The sequence below is a fragment of the Botryllus schlosseri genome, chromosome 16 (genome assembly GCF_051294905.1).
Source record: "Botryllus schlosseri isolate E-star chromosome 16, Bs_hap1, whole genome shotgun sequence".
NCBI lineage: Eukaryota > Metazoa > Chordata > Ascidiacea > Stolidobranchia > Styelidae > Botryllus > Botryllus schlosseri.
The window spans coordinates 21,056,981-21,078,702 of record NC_137251.1 but is presented as its reverse complement, the minus strand read 5'-3'; the positions used below and the strand labels follow the sequence as shown (position 1 = coordinate 21,078,702).

General features: G+C 39.0%; 3 protein-coding genes and 1 long non-coding RNA gene across 4 annotated transcripts in view; 2 read left to right on the top strand and 2 right to left on the bottom strand.

The window, feature by feature from the left end:
• Positions 1 to 21,722, bottom strand: part of LOC145458778 (uncharacterized) — a 264,884-nt gene that overhangs the window by 144,470 nt on the left and 98,692 nt on the right. The window lies entirely within an intron of this gene.
• LOC145459414 (uncharacterized) overlaps positions 1 to 21,722 on the top strand; it is a 229,606-nt gene that overhangs the window by 113,877 nt on the left and 94,007 nt on the right. The gene's annotated exons all lie outside the window — the stretch shown is intronic.
• Positions 4,113 to 10,754, bottom strand: LOC145458661 (relaxin receptor 2-like). The gene is made up of 7 exons (XM_080337097.1): positions 10,710 to 10,754; positions 9,264 to 9,393; positions 8,960 to 9,117; positions 8,721 to 8,902; positions 7,152 to 7,277; positions 4,402 to 4,515; positions 4,113 to 4,338 (listed from the first exon to the last, which is right to left on the bottom strand). Exons 1-7 carry the CDS (start codon positions 10,752 to 10,754, stop codon positions 4,113 to 4,115), a joined length of 981 nt encoding a protein of 326 aa, XP_080193223.1.
• Positions 14,084 to 14,959, top strand: LOC145459469 (uncharacterized). Its single transcript, XM_080338105.1, has 2 exons — positions 14,084 to 14,247; positions 14,505 to 14,959. Exons 1-2 carry the CDS (start codon positions 14,106 to 14,108, stop codon positions 14,687 to 14,689), a joined length of 327 nt encoding a protein of 108 aa, XP_080194231.1. The 5' UTR covers positions 14,084 to 14,105; the 3' UTR covers positions 14,690 to 14,959.

Sequence of the window (21,722 nt, the reverse complement as noted above, 5' to 3'; positions counted from 1 at the left end):
CAACTGAGAATGTGGTAGAGATTTGCTCATATTAAATTTAGTACCGCACCAAGCTCTTATCTTCAACATGAATGGGGGTAACAGCCGTAAGCAGTATTATCCTTTATCATACAATGAAGAAATATTCTGACGATTTAATTTTGCAGCTCTCAAATACAAGTATATGTACTTATGTAGTCAATCATTTTTGCCAAAAAGCTTCAAAACATCTTTAACGTGCAAAGGGCATCTCTCTCAAAAGTTGTACAGTACAGTGCCCTTTCGATTTCGACACGCAGTGCGCTGCAGGATACAATACCTAGTTGCCATACGTCCGGAATTTCCAGGACATGTCCGGAATTTCACTGTTCAAACTGCGTCCGGGAGGAAATTCTAAAATATGCCTAAATGTCCGGAATTTGGAAGGCTTGAGATAGGATCAATTTTTTTTTCGTAAATCAACATAAACAATATTATTTTTGGGCAGATTTATGCCGCTTGAAATTTTTCTTCGCGTCGCGCGCGATTCATTGATTTTAATGTGTGGAACACCGCCCTCGCAAAAAATGCTCTCAAAATGAATAAAAATAACCGTCATTTACGGAAATAAGTCTGATTACAACATGTAACACGATTTTTGTTTCTGGGTTCAAATTGATATTTCTTGATCTCTTTCACCGAGAAACTTTGAGAAATCAGTATAGTTCATTCCAAACATTGATTTTGGGGTTAGCAGAGTAATTATTTGAATTTGCTAGTTTGTGCAATATTGTGCATGGTTATACTGATTTACCCAGAGGTGGTCAAAGTAGTCAAAAAAGCTACTCAAGTAGAAGTAAAAGTAGCGACGAAAAATTCTACTCAAGTACGAGTAGAAGTACTTTTTCCGTAAACAGCCTAAAACTACTTCATGTAGAAGTAGAATTGACTGACTTTAAATCTAGTCAAGTAAGTAAGTAGCTGTGAAAACGATCGTAATTCTTCCGCATGGATTGTCAAAATGTGCAAATTGAGCTACGCGAAAGGTGCCTAATTTGATTCATATTGATGCATACCAGGAGGTATTCGATTTTCGACAGCATAAGCATTCGTCCGCATCCTAGGATGAAAATGATAGCATTGATATGGAAATGCGATACTAATCCTCTGTTAATCGAACAGCACGTTTTAAAAAATATCATTGTATGGAGCACTCCTCCAAATTGTAAGGCCCGCAGTTTAGTCGAAGAGCAATACGGAGAAATTTTATAGGATACGGTGTAAACACTTTGCGCGATTAGTAAACGTTAATAAAAAATATGATGGATCGTAAAAATGCCATATTGTTTAACTTTATTTCCGGAAATTAAAACATTACTACACTTGCTTTTATTCTTCAACATGCATCTTATCCATAGAAAAGAATTCATATCAATTAGAACTCAAAGTATATGATACTAGGAAAGGAAACTGAAATATAAATACTACTTCTAAAAGCGGAAAATGTATTTCATGTCTTTAGTCCAGAGATTTTCAAAGGGGGTATGCTAAAACAGCCCTGAAACTAAAAACAAGTCAGAGTCCACTTTTACAGATTATGACACGCCATGGACGTTTAGATTAGGATGATAAGTAAATGCTAGATTGCGAAACTTCAGTTTCAAACGTTATGCTGAGGCATATTGTGATAAAGTATTTCATATGGGCGAAGGGCGAGAATGCAGTGTGAACGGAACCACGTAAACCCGCTAACTAAATTATATTCACCGATACTTCCGTGAAATCATACTGGTTACTCCGTAACCACTGAGCGCAAAGCGCGACAGAAATTCTGGGCTTTACTCAACTTTTCTAAAAATTAAATGTTGATACTCCGTGAAAACAGCCCCGAAAATTCCTCAGGCTAACTTCCTGATTGGAGGATTAAACTACTATTACCTAACAAACTTAAAAAGTCGAAAAGTAAGTAAGTAGATCACAAAATATTGCAAAGTAGAAGTACAAGTAGCGAAAATCAGATCTACTTGAGTAAGTACCAGAAGTAGAGGAAAACTACATGAGTACTTCGAAAAAGTAGAAGTGCTTCGTTTCTGACCACTCTGTATTTACCCAATAGGAATTAGATATTTACCAAACAGTCTTTGATTGCTGTAAGTCCATTTTTATTCGCTTGACATCGACTAAGAACTCTCGATTGCTTTTTCGCAAACCAAATTACAGTCAAATTTTGGCTATTTTACTGTCTGGCAAAGGGTTGATTCTGAGTTTGCATAATAATAGGAAACGAATTAGAATTTTTGTTATTAAAATAAAATCACTTAGAAAAGGCATTTGGGATATGGAAATTTGCACATAAATGTATTAACTGTATCCGAATCATTACCGTCGTTAAGTCGTTGAATGATAAATGCAAAACCAAATAAATATTTCAGGCTAAAACAGTTCAAGTGTAAAGTCAGTTTAAAATGGGATGTTTTGTGGAATTTTTTTGTGTACTCTACAATCTCATCAACACTTTCTCGCAACAAGGCCCAGACATAATCTCCCATCATGCTTTCATTATATTCCCCGTGGTATCTCCTTTAAAACTATTTTATGTCTTGATGGAATTGTTCCCCTTGTTCTTTTGAATAAGCTCCCATATTGTCTTTAAACTCGTCCGAGTGAGAATCAAGCATTTGTAATTTTATGGACATTCTGCACCTCATGTTTCCTAGGGTTACCATATTTTGGAATCTGGAAAGGCGGACACTTTTTCAAAATTTTCAAACCCAGAATTCCGGAGAAAAATCTGAAGAAAATGGTAAATTTATCTCACTTCGTGGTCGGTTGACTAAAAAATAAAAAATCATTTTTCCGGCTCCGCTCCGAAATGTCCGCCGGAGCTTTACCTCGGTGCTGATTTACTGTATCTCACTTCAATTTGACAGTAAATTTGACCGAAATTCTCAAAAAAGATGACAAAATCTGAAAAAGGAGAACATTTGGGCGTCCTCGGCGGACGTTCATTTTCAAAAACCTGAAAAAGGAGGACCAATCCTCCTGAAAGAGGACTTATGATAACCCCAATGTTTCCATACGACTTATCAAATTGGCAACGAGTTCCGCATAATCATCTACCTTGTTATTGCCCAAGAACCCATTTACCACATCTGCAAAGATATCGCAAGCCTTTTTTTCAACATCATTAAGCATTTGGTTAAAATCATTCGACTTGAGACTCTTTTTAATTTGTGGGCCAATAAATACGCCAGCCTTTACTTTAGCTTCTCTTAGTTCAGGAAGCAAGTTCTGGAGAAACAGGAATGCGTCACCACCTTTATCTAATGCTTTCACAAATTGCTTTATAAGGCCAAGTTTTATGTGAAGGAGAGGCATAAGCACTTCGTTTGGGTTAATCCACCGAGTTTGCCTTACGTTTTTCTCTCCAACAACAAATTATTTTCGCTTTGGCCACATTTGCTTTTTGCAGTGTTCTATGGTAGCCCGACTATCCCAAAGGCAACGTGGGCAAGGATACTTGGTGGGCTCTTAAATAGTATTATCCGTGTGAGATGGCATGACTTTACTATGTACAATGACGTTTCCTGCAGTTTCGAAGTCGCATCATCCTCCACCAGCTCCACCGCTAACCATGATCATGTGGGCAGAGAGACGATCAAAATTTTATAGTAATATGTGGAATATTCAATATTATAGACAGCTTTAATTCGCAAAATTTAACGACCAGATGAGCATAGAAACCAGACGCATATAGTAAGCTATCCAGAATTTGTATCGATTACCGTATGGTGGGCTAAAGATCACTGTTTATTTGGAGGGAGTGAGCTGAAGAAATGTTATTTCGGTCTGGTTTCAACACACTAACACATACTCCGGCTTCTGATCCGGATCGTGACCACCTCTGATCAATAGGCAAAGCTTAGCTATTGTGACGCCAAATTTACAGACGATGTGCTATTACCTCATTTCAAAATCCGCTAGTTGGCGCTAAAGAGTGTCCGGAATTTGAGCCGGACTATGGACGATGCATTTTCGATCTACAATACTAAAAGTAGGGCCTATATGCGGTATTGAGACAATCTCCACCTTTGAATCAATAACGTCATTGAGTACCAACAATGACTACGATTAACAGCTCTGAGTATTTATACTTACTGGTACAATATAATGTAAGAGAAAAGGATGAAGAGGAAGGCGATGAAGTTTACAATCAGAAGGAAGATTGTGTATCCCCACGCCGTATCGACTTGCGGGTCGGGAAAGAAAGTCGGAAGGCAGACGGCGTGACTTGAGTAGTATCCAAACTTGTAAGTGATGGATATGTTCGGGTTTACTTCGTTGACCAGATTTGCCAATTTTCCCCAGTTAGTCGTTCCGCTGAAAAGCGTTGCAGAGGCGTGGTCATGACATGCAAACATGGAATTATAGCAAGATACATACGCTAGTCGGCTTGTGGCATACATATTCCCACGCTGGTGTATTAACCCGAGAATAGTAACCATATATTCAGTTTCATCATTATTAATTGCTTTGAAGATCCGATTCTCGGTGAACCTGAAAATATGCGACTTACTAAATCACGATGATACTAGAATGCCAGCGATTTCGAAAACCATTATGCTATTATTATTCGTTTTAGACTGCTTAATGGTCGTTTAGCTGCAAAGAATGCTTATTGCTCGTTGCTCATATCCCGATTTTGAACTCTTCAGTTATAGTTACGGTACGAGGTACCTTCAGTATTGTTAAATTTTCTTTTCACTTCGATTACATCACCATAGAGGTTCTCAAGCGCATTTTGGTTATGATTTTGTGTTGGCTGGTTGGAACTTCTGTGACAACATGAAGAGGTAGTTCGTTGAATACTACTACAAAGTTGGAGGTCTGATCATGTCATGATTGTTAAAAGTGTTTGAAATAAGTACGTTGCAGTGATTTGCGAAATAGGCATTTTTGTGGAAACATGTGTTGCGGAACTGCATGATAACAATATGACACGAAGAGAATTTTGAATCCGGGTCGTCCAGTTTCAAGAATATAATTAAGCAGGGAACAAAGCTGTTACTAGTGCGTACTATTTATATGTAATCAGAGGTGGTCAGTAACAAAGTACTTCTACTTTTTGGAAGTACTCAAGTAGTTTTCCTGTACGTCTGGTACTTACTCAAGGAGATCTGATTTTCTCTACTTCTACTTCTACTTTGTAATATTTTGCGATACACTTACTTACTTCGCGTTATTTTCAGTTTGTCAAGTAGCAGTAGTTTAATCCCCCAATACGAGAGATAGCCTGTGGAATTCTTGGGAGTACCAACATTTAATGTTCAAAAAAGTCAAGTACAGCCCAGAAATGTTGTTGCACTTCGCGCACAGTAGTTATGGAGTGACAAATATGTTTTCACGAAAGTATCAGTGAATATAATTTAGGTATCAGATTTCTTGGTTCCGCTTACACCGCATTGTCACCCATATCAAATATTTCATCACAGTAAATATGGCTCACCATATCGTTAGAAACTACCGTTTCGCAATCTAGCAATTACCTCGCATATTGTAATCTAGCAGCTCATGACTTGTTGTGCCAATCCGGAAAATCCGGCTTTTTTTAACGTTATACCTGTTTTAGCAGATCACCCTTGAAGCTTTATGGACAAAAGACATGAAATATATTTTCCGCTTTTTAGAAGTGGTATTTGTATTTTACTTTCAATTTCTAGTATCATACATTGCGTTTTAATTACTTTCAGTCCTTTTGTCTGCATAACATACATGTTGAAGCATGCAAGCAAGTGCGGTAATGCCTCTATTTTCCGAAAATAAAGCTACGCTAAATATAAATTTTACGATCCACAATATTTGTTATTAACGTTTAGGTCTACTAATCGCGCAAAGTGTTGAAACCGTATCCGATGCAACTTCTCCGTATTGCGCTTCGCCCAAACTTCGGCCCTTACAATATGGGGTAGGGTGCCATGCCATGATATTCTCAAAAACGAGGTCTTCTAGTGAACAAAGGGTTAGTATCGCATTTTCATATCAATACTATAATTTACATCGCATGATGCGGACGAAAGCTTATTCTGTCGAAAATTGATACCTCATGGGATGCATCAATACGAATCAAGCTCTCTGCACCTTCCGCATAGCTCAATTTGCAACTTTTGACAGTCCATGCGAACGAATTAGAACTGTTTTCAAAACTACTTACTTACTTGAGTAGATATAAAGCCAATCAATTCTACTTCTACTTCAAGTAGTTTTAGGTGGCTTATGGAAGAAGTACTTATACTCGTACTTGAGTAGATTTTTTCGTCGCTACTTCTACTTCTACTTGAGTAGCTTTCTTGACTACTTTGACCACCTCTGTATGTAGTAGGCCTACATACTATTTAAGGTATCGATGACTTATTCATTAAATATGCATCAAAGTGTCTTATATGGTGTGGATTCTGCACACAAGCAAATCTTATGGCTCACAGCGATTGGTCGACGTCACACTTTCCATTTGGCTGAAGGCAATATGACGGTAATTTTTGACCGGCTTGCTGTTCATTAAATTGGAACAGAACAGGCTGTTTTTAGCACTGAAATGCAAACTTTTTAAATCACAGATTATGAAAAATCTTGACGTGATAGGAAAAAACCGACTTCATATTCGTAAACAGCGTACGAACATTGACTTAGTAGTCATCATTTCGGCCAAAAAACAAAAATCATGTCGACCAGTGTTATCGGATGTAATGTTTAAATTCGATAGTTAAAGGATGAGGACAAACATGTCCTTATGACATCACAAATGGAATGGAATTTACAAGATGCATACAGTTGATTTGATATGAACGTTGCACGATATTGCACGTCCGTTCAGCCTGTTTTGAAGAGTAAACATGCCTATTTATTGTGATTACAATGCCGATCGGAGCGGTACAGCCTTTAAATATTTATGGTACACCCTCGGGCGTACGATACACCCAGTTGAAGAGCCCTGGAACAGGTTACGTAGCATTGTCTCTAAACAATATCGGAACTGTTAAATCTCCATTCGGATGCATTTTATCATAGGGTACCGGAGATGTTAAATGTATATCCATTAGGAGTTAACGTTGGTATGCATTCTTGACACATAGACGACACGTAGGTGCTGATGATGAAGGTAAACGTTGGCACAATGGAAAAGCGCAAGGACTTACTCGATTCTTGTAACGAAATAATCTCCAAACCAGGGTAGCAGTGGAATCAGCCCGATCATTATAGCTATGAACCATACCATGAGTAAGGCGTCCGTTTGTCGATTAATATTTGGCTGCGAGAAGGGTCTGTAAATACGTAATGGACGCAAGAAGTCAACACGTTTAGATTCTTTTATTTGGCGCCAAATGGAGGCAGAATGGGTGACGCCTTGCATGCTTTCACCTGATTAATAGAGAAATGGGCATAATGCGGAGATCCAGTCAAAAGAGAAAAATGAGTGCCAAAATTTTCGCAAAGAATTAAGGAAGGATCACGCGTGATTCTTGTCCCAATTTGATCTTTATTTTGAGACCATATCGTATTTAGATCGCAGATGCCTTATCAAGCCAACAATAAGCAGAATCGCGGACCAATTTTCGATATGGCCTAGATTTTTGCTGTTGCTTACAACAGATGTGCTACGGTAGAGAAATCCGTCAATGGTTTCAGGGCCTGTGGACTTTGGCCATTCAATAAAGATATTTCCTCGGACGAAGACTTCATCGCGTCCGAAATGACCGATGAGCCAGACCCACATGCCGGAAATGCTGACAACTGCCAAGATAATTCCTCCACTACCGACCCAAGTATAGTTGAAGTGGGGGGAACCACCAATAACACGGATTGTGAGGCAGTTAAATCAACTACCATGGCTTCAACTTCAAAACATTCAGAGGCAAGGGAAGCTATAGACGAGTTATGTTCGCCGGTTAAATCAGCCACAAAACGAAAAAGATCCAGGAAAGCAGAAAACTCAGAAGTGCTTACGTCATCACCTTATAAAAAATTAAATCACCGAAGCCGGTTACAAAGAGATCGAAAAAGGAGAAGCTGCCTAAGGATAAATGTCCACCCAAAAACAAAAGAGATGACGAAGAATGGCCTTGCTTGATTTGCGTTGAGCCGTTCCGTAATAGTAGGCCCAGGGAAAAATGGATTCAGTGTCTGATTTGCCATTTATGGGCACATCAAGAATGTACGCTTGGAGATCGCCATTTCCTTTGTCAAAATTGTGATTCTGAGGACGACGACCTTTCTGACTGACTTCAGCACAATATTTGCCTTGGCACGTCTGATTTTAGATTTTCGTTCATTAGCTTGTTTTTTGTTCATTACATGTTTGGGTCGCAACATTTGTACAGGATCCAATTTATAGTGGGCCAGTAAGCATGTATAACTGTATACGAATGAAAAAGAAATCTTCAACAGAGTATCAGTGGGTAAATTGTAAGACCTAGTAGGGCAAAACGCCTTCGTGTGCGTTTTGCCCCACCCATGCGGCAAAACGGCATTTTGACGAACATGGATGAATCATGATTTTACTGCTGATAAACGATACATAAGCTTTCCATACATTCATATTGGATAAGGTACGACATCTCGCGTTGATACTATGAAATTTAGACCAACTCGAATAGCACGGATGATTTTATGGCGTTTCTCCCTTACGATAGGCGTTTTGCCCCACTCTACCCTACAGAAACAACCGATGCAAATAGGGCCGACATTACCAATGCTGAATATCTTACCTAACCACAGCGCGAACCCTCTGAATTGCAATCAAGACCATGGTAAAGACAGATTGTTCTGATCCGGTTACCAAAATGAACCCGAGTGCTGAGCACGAATAGCTGCCTCTCCATATCCGGCTTTGCACAGTGTAGCAATCATCCAGCATCTGAGCTTCTATGCAGATCGACAATGTGTAGATCTGTAACAAATGGTCATATTATGCGAACGAAACACAACTAACGAGTATCGCTTGTACCCCACCGAGAAAATCAGATAACGACAAACTCAATATTTGCCGTCTAACGAGTATCGTGTAATCCGATACACTATTTGGACCAGATGTCGGTCGCGCCCTCGACAAACTCCAAATCGTCATCCCGATTACAGTCGAACATCCGATGATTGCGAAGATACCTGCATTAAAAATATACAATAACAGACTGCAGGGAAAACTAATACGTAGAGTACAGTGACGAAAGAGTTGAAAGTTGAAAAAGTGACCTACTGTCGCTTTACTTTCTCTTCGATTAACAATAAGGATTTATCGTAGATTTTCTTACTAATGATCCACACGAGAGCGAACATCGCTGTGTTTGCTATCATTTCCTTTCCGTCTGAAAAAGTACTATTGAAGCACTCCTTATGGCATTCGTCCCGACCAGATAGGCAATCTTGAATCCCATCGCATTTCTGAAATAAGACAACACATATATATATATAAATATTATAAATAGTGTTTTTAAGTGATACCATACTTGATCTTAGCCAATCGAGAGCCGTGATTTCGTGATTACTAGTCTTGTTGCCGTTCTATGGTCGCTGGTACGCCCACTCGTCGGCAGCTACTTTCAAACGCTTTGCGACAAATCTTAACGACGTTCCTGTGAGCTTAATCCAGGCTCATTGCGGTTTTTTATCAATAATTTATAGAATGAGACATTGATACCCATCATTCTTGAGATTTTCCAAATTTTGGACAACCCTAATGCATAATTACCAGAGGTGGTCAAAGTAGTCAAGAAAGCTACTCAAGTAGAAGTAGGAGTAGCGACGAAAAAATTTACTCAAGTACGAGTAGAAGTACTTCTTCCATAGGCCACCTGAAACTACTTGAAGTAAAAGTAGAATTGAATGACTTTAAATCTACTCAAGTAAGTAAGTAGTTTTGAAAACAGTCCTAATTCGTTCGCATGGACTGTAAAAAAGCTGCAAATTGAGCTATGCGCAAGGTGCAGAGAGCTGGATTCGTATTGATGCATCCCAAGAGGTATCGATTTTCGACAGAAGAAGCATTCTTTCGCGTCATGGGATACAAATTATAGCATTGATATGAAAATGCGATAATAACCCTTTGTTTACTAGAAGACCCGGTTTTAGAGAATATCATGGCATGGCGCTACCCCATAATATAAGGCCCCAAGTTTAGGCGAAGAGCAATACGGAAAAGTTGTATCGGATACGGTTTCAACACTTTTCGCGATTAGTAAACGTTAATAACAAATATTGTGGATCGTAAAATTTATATTTAGTGTAGCTCTATTTTCGGACAATAGAGGCATTACTACAGTTGCTTTTATGCTCCAACATGTATGTTCTGCAGACAAAAGAACTGAGAGTAATTGGAACTCAAAGTATGATACTCCGAGCAGACATAAGGTAATCGCATTTAGTAATCGTAATCGATTACGACGATTATAGCATTTTCAAGTAATCGTAATCGCAATCGATTACATTCGAAAAAATTCCGAAGTAATCGTAATCGTAATCGACTACTTCCCATATCGAAACGATTTCTTTGTGAAAGAACGATTACTTTTTATTTGTACAAGGACTATGACATAAACTGAACATTCGTGAACAAAGAAGAGATATTATACCGGCTCGTGATAGCACAAATATCTAATTTTCAAATGCCATTGCTCATTATTACGTCAGAAGTAGCCCATTAGCTTTGCTAGTCATTGCGTAAGAAGTATCCACAGCAAATAGATATTCGATGTACGTACATGAGTCTGATTGCAAGAACACCCGCCGTGCTGTATACAGGGCATGGTATAGTATGGTATGGTATGGAAGTATGGTATGGTATGGATCGATATTTTGGTATGGAATATGGAAGAATGCAAGTATGGTATGGAATGGAAGATTTTAATCTATGGTATGGAACGACATTTCCATACTTCCATACTTTGGTATTTTATACATTTTATCGTGATCTGTGCAAGCTTCATGAATCGTACGTTGATCGCCGCTCACTGAATACGATCGCTTTTTTATGTGTGAACGTGAACTATTGAACGATGTGTTGGTACAAATACGCGCTTGTGCAACGGTTTTAGGAGCACTTGAAATGACATGATTTTGTGATATAATAATGACAACAGTAATGTTGATATGATATTCTATTCAGTCTAGACAGGACGTCTCCGAGCATAGTCTATCATGTGACGCAATAATTGGCAATGTAGGCAACTCCAACTATACCTCATTCCTTGAGTGACGACAGCTCACAAGCAATCACGATGCAACGTACTAATTGCTGAATGCGATTGATGATAACATTTCTTCTGAAACATTGTCCGCTCCGCACATTTATCTATTTGCATACCGAGATATCTTATTGGTCATATTTCAAACACTCTCGCATTAGGATTATAAATTAGGGAGTGGGGTAGACATAGTTTGAAATTCTCGCCACTCTAACCCCAACCACATGCTGTACTAATAATCACGCAAATCGCTGCAGTATTGATCGCCTGTAGCTGGGATATTTTATGGGTGCGCCTATAATATAAATTATTTTGCGAGTATTTACTTCAAACTTGCATGTGCATCATGCCAATGTAGCGGAAATGCGATGATATTCTTATGGAGCAGAGACGGGCAAGCTCGCCAGACGGTGGGCCGGATATAGGAAAATTAGGTACTTGGCAAGCCGGATTGCTGAATGGATACATTATTCGCGCATATATGCAAGGAATAAATCGTATTTGATGAATGTATTTTATCGACAGCAATGTCGCTTCAAAACCTTTTCTCGCCGATAATGATAATACAATGTGGATTTGAGAACAGCATTGTCATACAGGGGTAGCCATGTCTGCTTCACTCTGATCAACTAACTCACGGTGCAATCCTTAATTAAGATTTCAAAGCGTTTCATAAGTCCGGTTCCCAAAATTTACCACGATATATCAATTCATTAGGGTTGAGTACATCATAAATGCCGATAATGCAAGTCTTCTCGCTTCGACGAACTTATGCGTAAGCTCCACTCTCGCACCTATATAATTACATGTTACGCATTCACTAAAATTTTACGTTTGAGCAAGTGGTGCGGAATTTCGGCTGACTGGGGCCGCGGGTCACATTATCATGTAAGACGGGAAACTGTCGCGGGCCGGCCAAAATCTCGTCGCGGGCCGTATGATACCTGTCCCTTTATGGACGGTCCTAGATAAGAATCTGCTGACTATCTCATTTTGCTCGCGGAAGCTGTAGAGTAGACTTACACGGCACCACACCACCGTGGACTAAACCTCACCAAAACAGACGCTGTAAAACTATTACCAGGAGTTAGATTCGCACCATGGCTAGTTTAAGCAATAATGACATCCGAAATATCAATAAGATAGGTGCTAGAAAAGGAAATATACTTCTAATATTTTAGTATTTGAAAGTATGGAATATGTATCAAGTATGGTATGGAAAATTGCAAGTATGGTATAGAGCGAGTAAGGCAAGTATGGAGTATGGATAATTCACGTTCCATACCATGCCCTGGCTGTATATCAGGTTATCAAAACGTTTCACACGCCGGTATCTCGCAGCAGGATAATTAAGCACCACTTAGCCTAGTTTAAAATAGTAACTGGTGTAGGCTATTGATGTTTGGTTAATGGTTATGCTTAGTTGAACGCAGTTTGACCGTTGCTGCTTGGCGAGCAGTAGGCCTATGTAGGCCTAGTACGTATACGTACGTTAGGGTTGTTCAGAATTGATCGACTTTCAAAATGTCGTGGTTTTCAGTCCGATTCCCATGCCTTATACCATAAAAACATATTCTAGGTACTTTTTTTCGTAATTCATCCCTTGCATCCGTGTGCACATTGAGCTGGAAGAATATCGGTTAAAAATAGGGGATTCCCCTAAAATTTGAGTGTCGCTATTCGAACTAGGCTAGTAAAACGTCATATATAAGCTGGTTTTATGTAGCTATTGCGGTTGGAGTGCTACATAACCTGACTATAGAAAGTATTGTCAGTTCAGGACACCATTTTCATGTCCCACACTCCCTTAGAACTCCTCAAAACTGCCTAAGACTGATAGTCATTTTGTTGAATCACCTATCCTACACTCCTCAACCCTACCCGAGATTGTTCATCAATTGCCGGGATCACCACGTGCAAGAATACAACTGTAAATGTATCATTCACTCACAGCCACATTATAAACATCACATTGTTCAAATGAAAACGAAACAAAAAGGCGAAGAAACAGATCAACTTGGCACATTGCATTGCACTGGGATGCAAAGCTCACTAGAAGTCGTTTCGGAGGGAAATTTGAGGCCTTGGCAGTGCTGGCATAGTCTGCGTATTCCAACGCATTTGAGAAAGGCAAACTTCTTGGCAATCGAACTCTGGAGAGTGCTACAGGAAAAGCACAGGCTGATCTGTCATTAGAACTGCTGGAACTTTATAATTTAACAAATAATGTCAGAGCTCTTGTGTTTGACACAACACCCTCAAACAATGGAAAAAATAAAGGTGCGGTTCTGTTACTTGAAGAATTGATAAACAGGAAAGTTTTCTACTTTCTACTTCTGCTTGTCGCCATCATATTTATGAACTAGTCATCCGGGGAGGTCTGGAAGTGAAGTGTGTTTGTATCTGCGACCACAGGCCCTGAAAACACAGATTTTAATACCTTCCAAGAAGAGGAAAGATATTGATCAATTAAGAAGCTCTAAAACACTTCAGTTTGATGAATGCAGCTGGTTGGCGATCAAATCTGATGAAGCTAAGCAAGAAATAATTCCACTGATGAAGCCATATAATGGAAAACAGAAAGAAGTCTTGATAATAAATGACTACAGAGAATGTGCAACAGGCACCTTGGCGATTGTAGCTGCCCAATATATTGATAATCGTTTTCGCAAGCCTGGTGCTACTAATAGCACTGGATGGATGAGTCAAGTGCTGTACTGTCAAAAATGTTCATGTGGAGAGAGCAAATGGGCTATTCTGAAGAGTTCATTAGAAAGTTGCCCTGTTTTATGTCCGAGCTTGGTTGAAAACTGGTAATGCATGTGACGCACAGTATATTGATCTCAAATTCCTTCATGGCATGACAGACTTTTCATTGTGCGATTTGACATTGCTGATGTGGCATGTAAAAAGATGCGAGAACATCATTGGCATCTCACCGAGGAAACGGTGGTATCAACAATGTTCTCGGCTAAACCAAAGATTCCTGACAAAGTGAAGGAAGCGATGGCTGCTAAATTGCTGCAAATGCCAATCCTTGAACAATTTCGCAGAGGTAGGCTATACCTCTGAGTCTAATCTCTGACTCTGTCTCTGAGTCAATGAGTATGGTTGCTTTGATTGAACCGGAATCATGGTTTCTATTCAATGCTATACATGTCGAACATGATTGGTTTAGTCTTCCAGTTTCGGAATGGCATACTGATTCGCATTTCGTGACTGCTCAAGAATTTGTGAGTAGCGTTGAAATAGTTAACGGCGCAGCAGAGCGTTTGATGAAATTGAATACCGACTTTGATGCTTTCAAAACAGATGACAAAGAACAGCGAGCGAGCCTCTTACAAGCCGTGGAAGATAACGGGAACAGATATGACGATTTCTCTGAAGCAACCATTTCATCCGGACCTGATTTAAGTAGTATTTGCCAAGTTGATCTGTTTCTTTGCCTTTTTGTTTCGTTTCCTTTGAACAATGTGATGTTTATAATGTGGCTGTGAGTGAATGAAACATTTACAGTTGTATTCTTGCACGTGGTGATCCCGGCAATTGATGAACAACCTCGGGTAGGGTTGAGGAGTGTAGGATAGGTGATCCAACAAAATGACTATCAGTCTTAGGCAGTTTTGAGGAGTTCTAAGGCAGTGTGGGACATGAAAATGGTGTCCTGAACTGACAATACTTTCTATAGTGAGGTTATGTAGCACTCCAACCGCAATAGCTACATAAAACCAGCTTATATATGACGTTTTACTAGCCTAGTTCGAATAGTGACACTATAGAATGTAAACGTGGAATGGCAGCGACCGATTTTGCAACTTCGTTCCGCTTCACTGAAGCTTTACTCAGACTTATTTTACGGCAGCTACAGTAGGATTTATGGCAATCCAAAAGTTGTCTTCCAGAGCTCAGAACTTACTGAATCTGGTCTTGATCGAAAGCTACTGTCGCACTGATTCCGAAAATATCAATCAAAATACGATCAGGCTCCGTACTTAGATGATAAATCACCCTCAACATTTAAAATCTGCATTGTTCAGATCAATCGGATGAACGCAAAACAATGACCACAACAATGACCCATTGCGGCTCTTCGATTGTTCGGACAATGCCGATAATTCAGACTTGAAGGGCGAATTCTTAGCGGCCCAGTGCCTGATCATATTTTCATTTACATTTTCGGAGTCAGTGTGACAGTAGCTTTCGATCAATACCAGATTCAGGTAATTCTGCGCTCTGGAAGACGACTTTTGGATTACCATAAATCCTACAGTAGCTGCCGTAAAATATGTCTGAGTAAAGCCTCAGTGAAGCGGAACGAAGCTGCAAAATCGGTCGCTGCCATTCCACGTTTACATTCTATAGTGACACTCAAATTTTAGGGGAATCCCCTATTTTTAGCCGATATTCTTCCAGCTCAATGTGCACACGGATGCAAGGGATGAATTACGAAAAAAAGTACCTAGAATATGTTTTTATGGTATAAGGCATGGGAATCGGACTGAAAACCACGACATTTTGAAAGTCGATCAATTCTGAACAACCCTAACGTACGTCCACCGGACAAAGATTTGAAATTTTGTACTCGTCAAATAAAACATTACACAACGAAGCATTGAAAATCAACAGCTGCTGATATATATCACAACCGAGCCGTTTTGCCGTTTCTCGTAACGGCAGCTTGCAGTACATTATCTGTATGAAGTTGAAGGTAGAATTTTATGTTCGCTTCATCTTATTCTCATATGACCCTACTTGAAACGGCGCCAATCGTCATTTCGCAATTCTTTACTCAGCATTGGGGCCTGACGCCATAGCCACGGGCTTATATATCATGTTAGCGTGGTAGCGTGCAACTAGAATCAGGACCAGAACAACAATTCGTCCCCAGTCCAAACGTTGGTCTTTGGCCCCCATAGGGTGATATTTTCAAGTTGAAGATTGAATTTCGTCAATAATATTGGTAATCGCATTTTATTATTATTAATTTTTATTCCTCTCTCTGCCCCCGATGTTCAGATTTACCTGGAGAGTTGGGGGCACGTAATTTATAATTATAACGTCTGGTATCCTGTTCTAATTACTTTAGTGTATGTTGTTAAATTCGTGACCTCCGGTCTGTTATATAATCAAAAGATATTGTTGCATCCCAAACGTAGCAGACTAAAAGAAAAACTTTCGTGAGACGCAAACGCAAATTGTCATGTCTTTAATGCTCTGTGGGTACCCGGGTGGCATTTTCATTCTGGGCTCAAATTGGAAGGACCGGACCACTAGTCACGCCCACACAGCGCGGCTATTGACAATGGACACATACCCAAAGTTTCGGCCAAGGTCTTTCTTTAGTAGCACACTTCTTGAAGCCGCGTATTGGGTCGAAACTGCATATGTCTTTTGGTGTGTCGTGGCACGGTATTGACTGGAACCTACATGCCCATTACTATAAATTAGGGTTGCATTTAAAACAAAAATCAATTTAAAGCAAACATGCTTAAAACAAGGCCCTTGTTTAAAGCATATTTTTATTTTGCTTTTTGTTTTTTTAAGCCACGACGTCAATTGAAAATATACGGTAAATATAGCTCCTTTGACGAAATATCTGTACTATAACTGTTGAACCGACTATTTTGAGGGTTCCAACCATCCCATATTGATGTACGTCAGCTAAATCGGGTGGTTATTGTCCGTAGGCTCATGCAACATGTTTTTTGGAAAGTATTTACACAATTATGGCATAATTTTACAACTTGAAAAAACACGATTTAGTTTTTTTTTAACGTTTTTTTAAACAACCATTTGTTTTAAATGCAGCCCTACTACAAATTATGTATGCTTTTTGTTGAGGGAAAGACGTATGCATTTCAAAATCAAGCTTATCTAGAGAGAATTTTCAAGTCAATTTAATCTCTCGAAAATACTCTATAATTTATGTTGGTCTGCGAAATACTTTTCAGTCCCCTTCGAGCTCGCTCCTCACGCTATTGGGAAATTTGGGGTGCGGCAGTCAGGGACCTGGCAAGAATGCAAATCGTTAGGTGCGATAAATCGTCCTCTATAAAAATGGCAATAAGTACATTATGACGTAACAAGCAAATGACGCATCTATTTTAAAGGAAGTTTGTTATCTCATTAGGCCTTTTCAGCGCAATCCATATATTGTCTTCCGATATAACTTCTAAAATGCAAAATAAATGTAATCGTGAGTAATCGTGATTACTTTTCCAGTGTTATCGTAATCGTAATCGACTACTTCCTGATTTTGCTGTAATCGTAATCGTAATCGTAATAGGGTCATTCAGAAGTAATCGTAATCGCAATCGATTACATTCATGAAGTAATAACCCATGTCTGACTCCGAGTATCATAATCGGAATTGAAAGTGAAATACAAATACCACTTCTAAAAAGCGGAAATATATATTTCATATCTTTTGTCCATAAAACTTCAAAGACGATCCACTAAAACAGGTGTAACGTTCCAAAAAGCCGGATTTTCCAGATTAGCAGGACACGTCATGGGCTGCTAGATAACGATAGGATAGGTAATTGCTAAATTGCGAAACGGTGTAGTTTCAAATGTTATGGTGGGCCATATTTACTGTGATAAAATATTGGATATGGGCGACAATGCGGTGTGAGCGGAACCATTATCAACCCGGTACCTAAATTATGTTCACTAATTCGTTCGTGAAAACATAGTTGTCACTCTATAACTACTGTGCGCAAAGCGAATCAAAATTTATGGGATTTACTTGGCTTTTATGAATATTAAATGTTAGTACTCCGTGAAAACAGCCCCGAAATTCCTCAGGCTATCTTTCGTATTGGGGGATTAAACTACTTCTACTTGACAAAGTTAAAATAGCGAAAAGTAAGTAAGTAGACCACAACATATTACGAAGTAGAAGCAAAAGTAGAGAAAATCAGATCTACTTGAGTAAGTACCAGAAGTAGAGGGAAACTACTTGAGTACTTCCAAAAAGTAGAAGTACTTCGTTACTGACCACCTCTGTAAATGACACACTGGTGTACCTAACATAGGTACTTAACGACAACGAAAAGTTAATATTTCCTTTCGGGATACTATATTTGAGTTTTGACATGAAACATATAGCACGCCGTATCTAAAGTTCAGGGGTTTTAAAACAAATCGATTATGACGTTTTAAAGGGTATTTTGGAGAGAGAGAGGGAAAGGAGTTTTATTCGGTGGAATTGCATTAAAAAAAGATACAAGCTGCAGAGGTACGATGCTTAGGGGCTCCTGCGAGTCATCCAGTCAGCTGCATCGATGTAGTATAACAACGTCTTTCAGGTCGAGTCTCGCGTCAAGTATAAAATAAAAACAGGTAGAACAGAAAGTTATTCGTAAAATCTATTACGGATTAATTAACGAATTAGTTGCGTGTAACAGAGCCGTTTCACAGGCACTCTTGATCAAATCTACGTTGAAATGACAATAGCATGAAATCGCATTTCTGATAGTTTTTTTTTAAATATACTTCTTTTTTATTTAACAATTATTTTGTATATATGTACTTCGATGGAGTGCGTCGTATAAACAGTACATGTTTCAAATCAGTCAAATGAAGTAAAATAGAGGTCAATCTAGACTACATGCTCATCTGTGTATGCGGTTTCTGATAACAGCCCAGACCGAAAGTCGATCATAATAAAATTCGACAACTCCGGAATAAAACAGAAACTCAGTTTCTTGTATGTCACAGAGCACAAATAATTTCCATTCGGAATATATCAGGATTTAGGGTTGCACTTGAAACAAACATCCAGTTAAAACAAGTATGTTTAAAACAAGGCCCTAACTAAAAACATGTTTTTATTGTTTTTTGTTTTTGTTTTCCAAGCCATAACGTCACGAATATTCAATTGTGACGTCAAAGTTAATTGACATTGACAATTGAAAATATAGGGAAAATATAGCTCATTTGACGAAATATCGGTAGGCCTACTAATAATGTTGAACCGGCTATTTTGAGGGTTCCAACCATCCCATATCGATATACGTCGGCTATATCGGGTGGTAATTATCCGTAGGCTCATACAACATGATTTTTGAAAAGTATTTACACAATTATGGCTTAATTTTACAACTTAAAAAAAAATTTAAAAAAGGCATTCGTTTAAAACACTGTTTAGAACATGTTCTAAACAAAGTGTTTTAAAACACCATTCGTTTTAAATGCAACCCTATCAGGATTCAAGATGTGCCCTATATGTTAAAGTGGCTTTTTTTATCGAGCAAATAAACCTCCTCGAGTGGTACGCATGAACACTACGTAATGTATGCTTGCACCGCTCGTTTAACACTGCCTGTCTAGTCCAGCTAAACGAAGTCGACTCAGCAGTAGAGAATGGCATGCTGTGGTCGTAGACGCGTTCTCCTAGGTCCGCGAAAGCCGTACTGATCACTCTAAGAGGTTCGCTTAGCTCTTTTATTGAAACAACTAAACCACAGCGATGGTAATCAACTCAATGATTCAACGGTTCACGTGAGCGGTATGCTAAAAGGGTGTCCTGGCGAACGCATTCTAGAGAACGGGTATGAACCCACAGAGCTTCATTTTAAAACATTCATTTTGATGCGTTACAGCTTGTAACGAAATATTTAGGGGATTCATGATATCAATGCAATGTACGATCCAATATCTTGATCATCGCCGCTGAAAATTTTCAATTGGATATGGTTGCTTGTGGTTGTGACGCATTGGATCAAGAAAACTGATTAAAGCTGAATTTTATTATCGATGTTCCTATATCAGGGACAGGCAACATACGGTCCGTGACGGCATTCTGTGCGGAACGAAGACAATTTCCGGTCTTACATGATAATCTGGCCCCTCGTGTCTACATACCTTTTCAACAAAACATTTTCGACCATGAACATGAGTGTAGAGTTCAAAGAAGTTGTCAATAACTTTGATCGACCACATATGTCTCATTGACACTCTACAGATCTTGAAGTACATTACGTTAATAAATTCACTGACTTTTGTTTTTGGTCTCTATGCTTTAAACCTAAAGTTAACATTTTATACGATTTATTCATTGTGTAGTTGGATTAATACGCGGTTACTTTACCGATTGTGGAATCCATCTTCGAGTTCAATGAATATTCTATTACAATGGATGTTGTATTCAAAGCTATATTCAAGTTCTGTACCACGAACCAGAGAATTTGTCGCTCCAATTAGGCTACTTTTTTGCCCTATCCGGCCCGACGATTAAAGAAGTTGCCCGCCCTACCCTATAAGGATTTCTGCGAATTTTGGTAGATTACAATGCAGATTGATGCAATAGATAAATTATGAAAAGATGCTATAGTAATACGTTTCAGGCGAAATACACACGGGAAAATGAGTGGACACAAATATTTCTTTGTTTTTCTTGTTGATGTGATTCCGCACAGATCAAGAATATATGCGTACAATCATGAAACAAAATGATTCATCATAATCCCAATGAGTAAGGTCGGCCGTAATGCAATATATCGACGGCTAAAGCTGAAGGAAAGCTTCTCGTTCATATACTATGTTCAAAGTCAAAAACCTGCAAATGTGCTATGGTCTTAATTTTGTTTCGCCTCGATTTTTTGCATGGGCAGTCTCTCAGGCTTAACCGCGTCTTCGCTCGTTTTCGTTGTGCAAGACGTGTTGACGACGGCATTCCGCATCTTTCCCAGAATTATATCAGGAAGGTCAGAGTAAAGAAACGGATTCAGAGCGCTGTTTATGGGGACGATGATGAGAGCGGATGGTATGTACACATCGTTGCTGATCGATATTCCTGAAATACACAAGTGATCACAGTTTACCATTAAGGGTTGCTAATTGTTAACTGTCGCTTTTGTGAGTCTTGTATATGTAGGCCTAAATATAAACTTCTAATGGTGGAGTGGTTAAATTATGCGAAGTATACTAAACCATTTCGAGTATACGATGATTATGCACGGGATGACGATTGTAATTAGAGGATCAGGTCATTACATTCGAGTCAATATTCAGTTCTCTTGGCACATTTGGACTCGATTAAAGTCAAGTCTCTCGGATTTTGAAGGTGGATCCGAGTCAAGTGAAGTCACATGCCAGGTAAAGTTAAACTTTCAACGTACTAGGTACGATTCAAAGTCATTTATCTTTGCGAGATATTTGGACTACACATTGAATTCTGAATCGAGTAGCGAATAAAAAGTGAACTATAGCCAAAAAGAGGCCTTGTATCGACTAGACATATGTAGATCTTTTAAACAACGTGGGCAACTGTATAGCGCAAATATCCTCAGTCTAGCATGGGATAATAAAGCTCATGAGGTTGATAGAAACTGGTACGCCGTACACAACCCACATCTAAATCGGTAAGATAAAATATAACCTTGCACCAATTGTTCACCAGTAGGCCTAATATGAATTATATTCGTTCGATTCGAATCATACAAGTGGTTCGTAAAATTAGGAACTGTGAGCAGTCTCAGGAACAGATGCAGATTACTTCTAGTTCACGACTCAGTAAATTCTGAT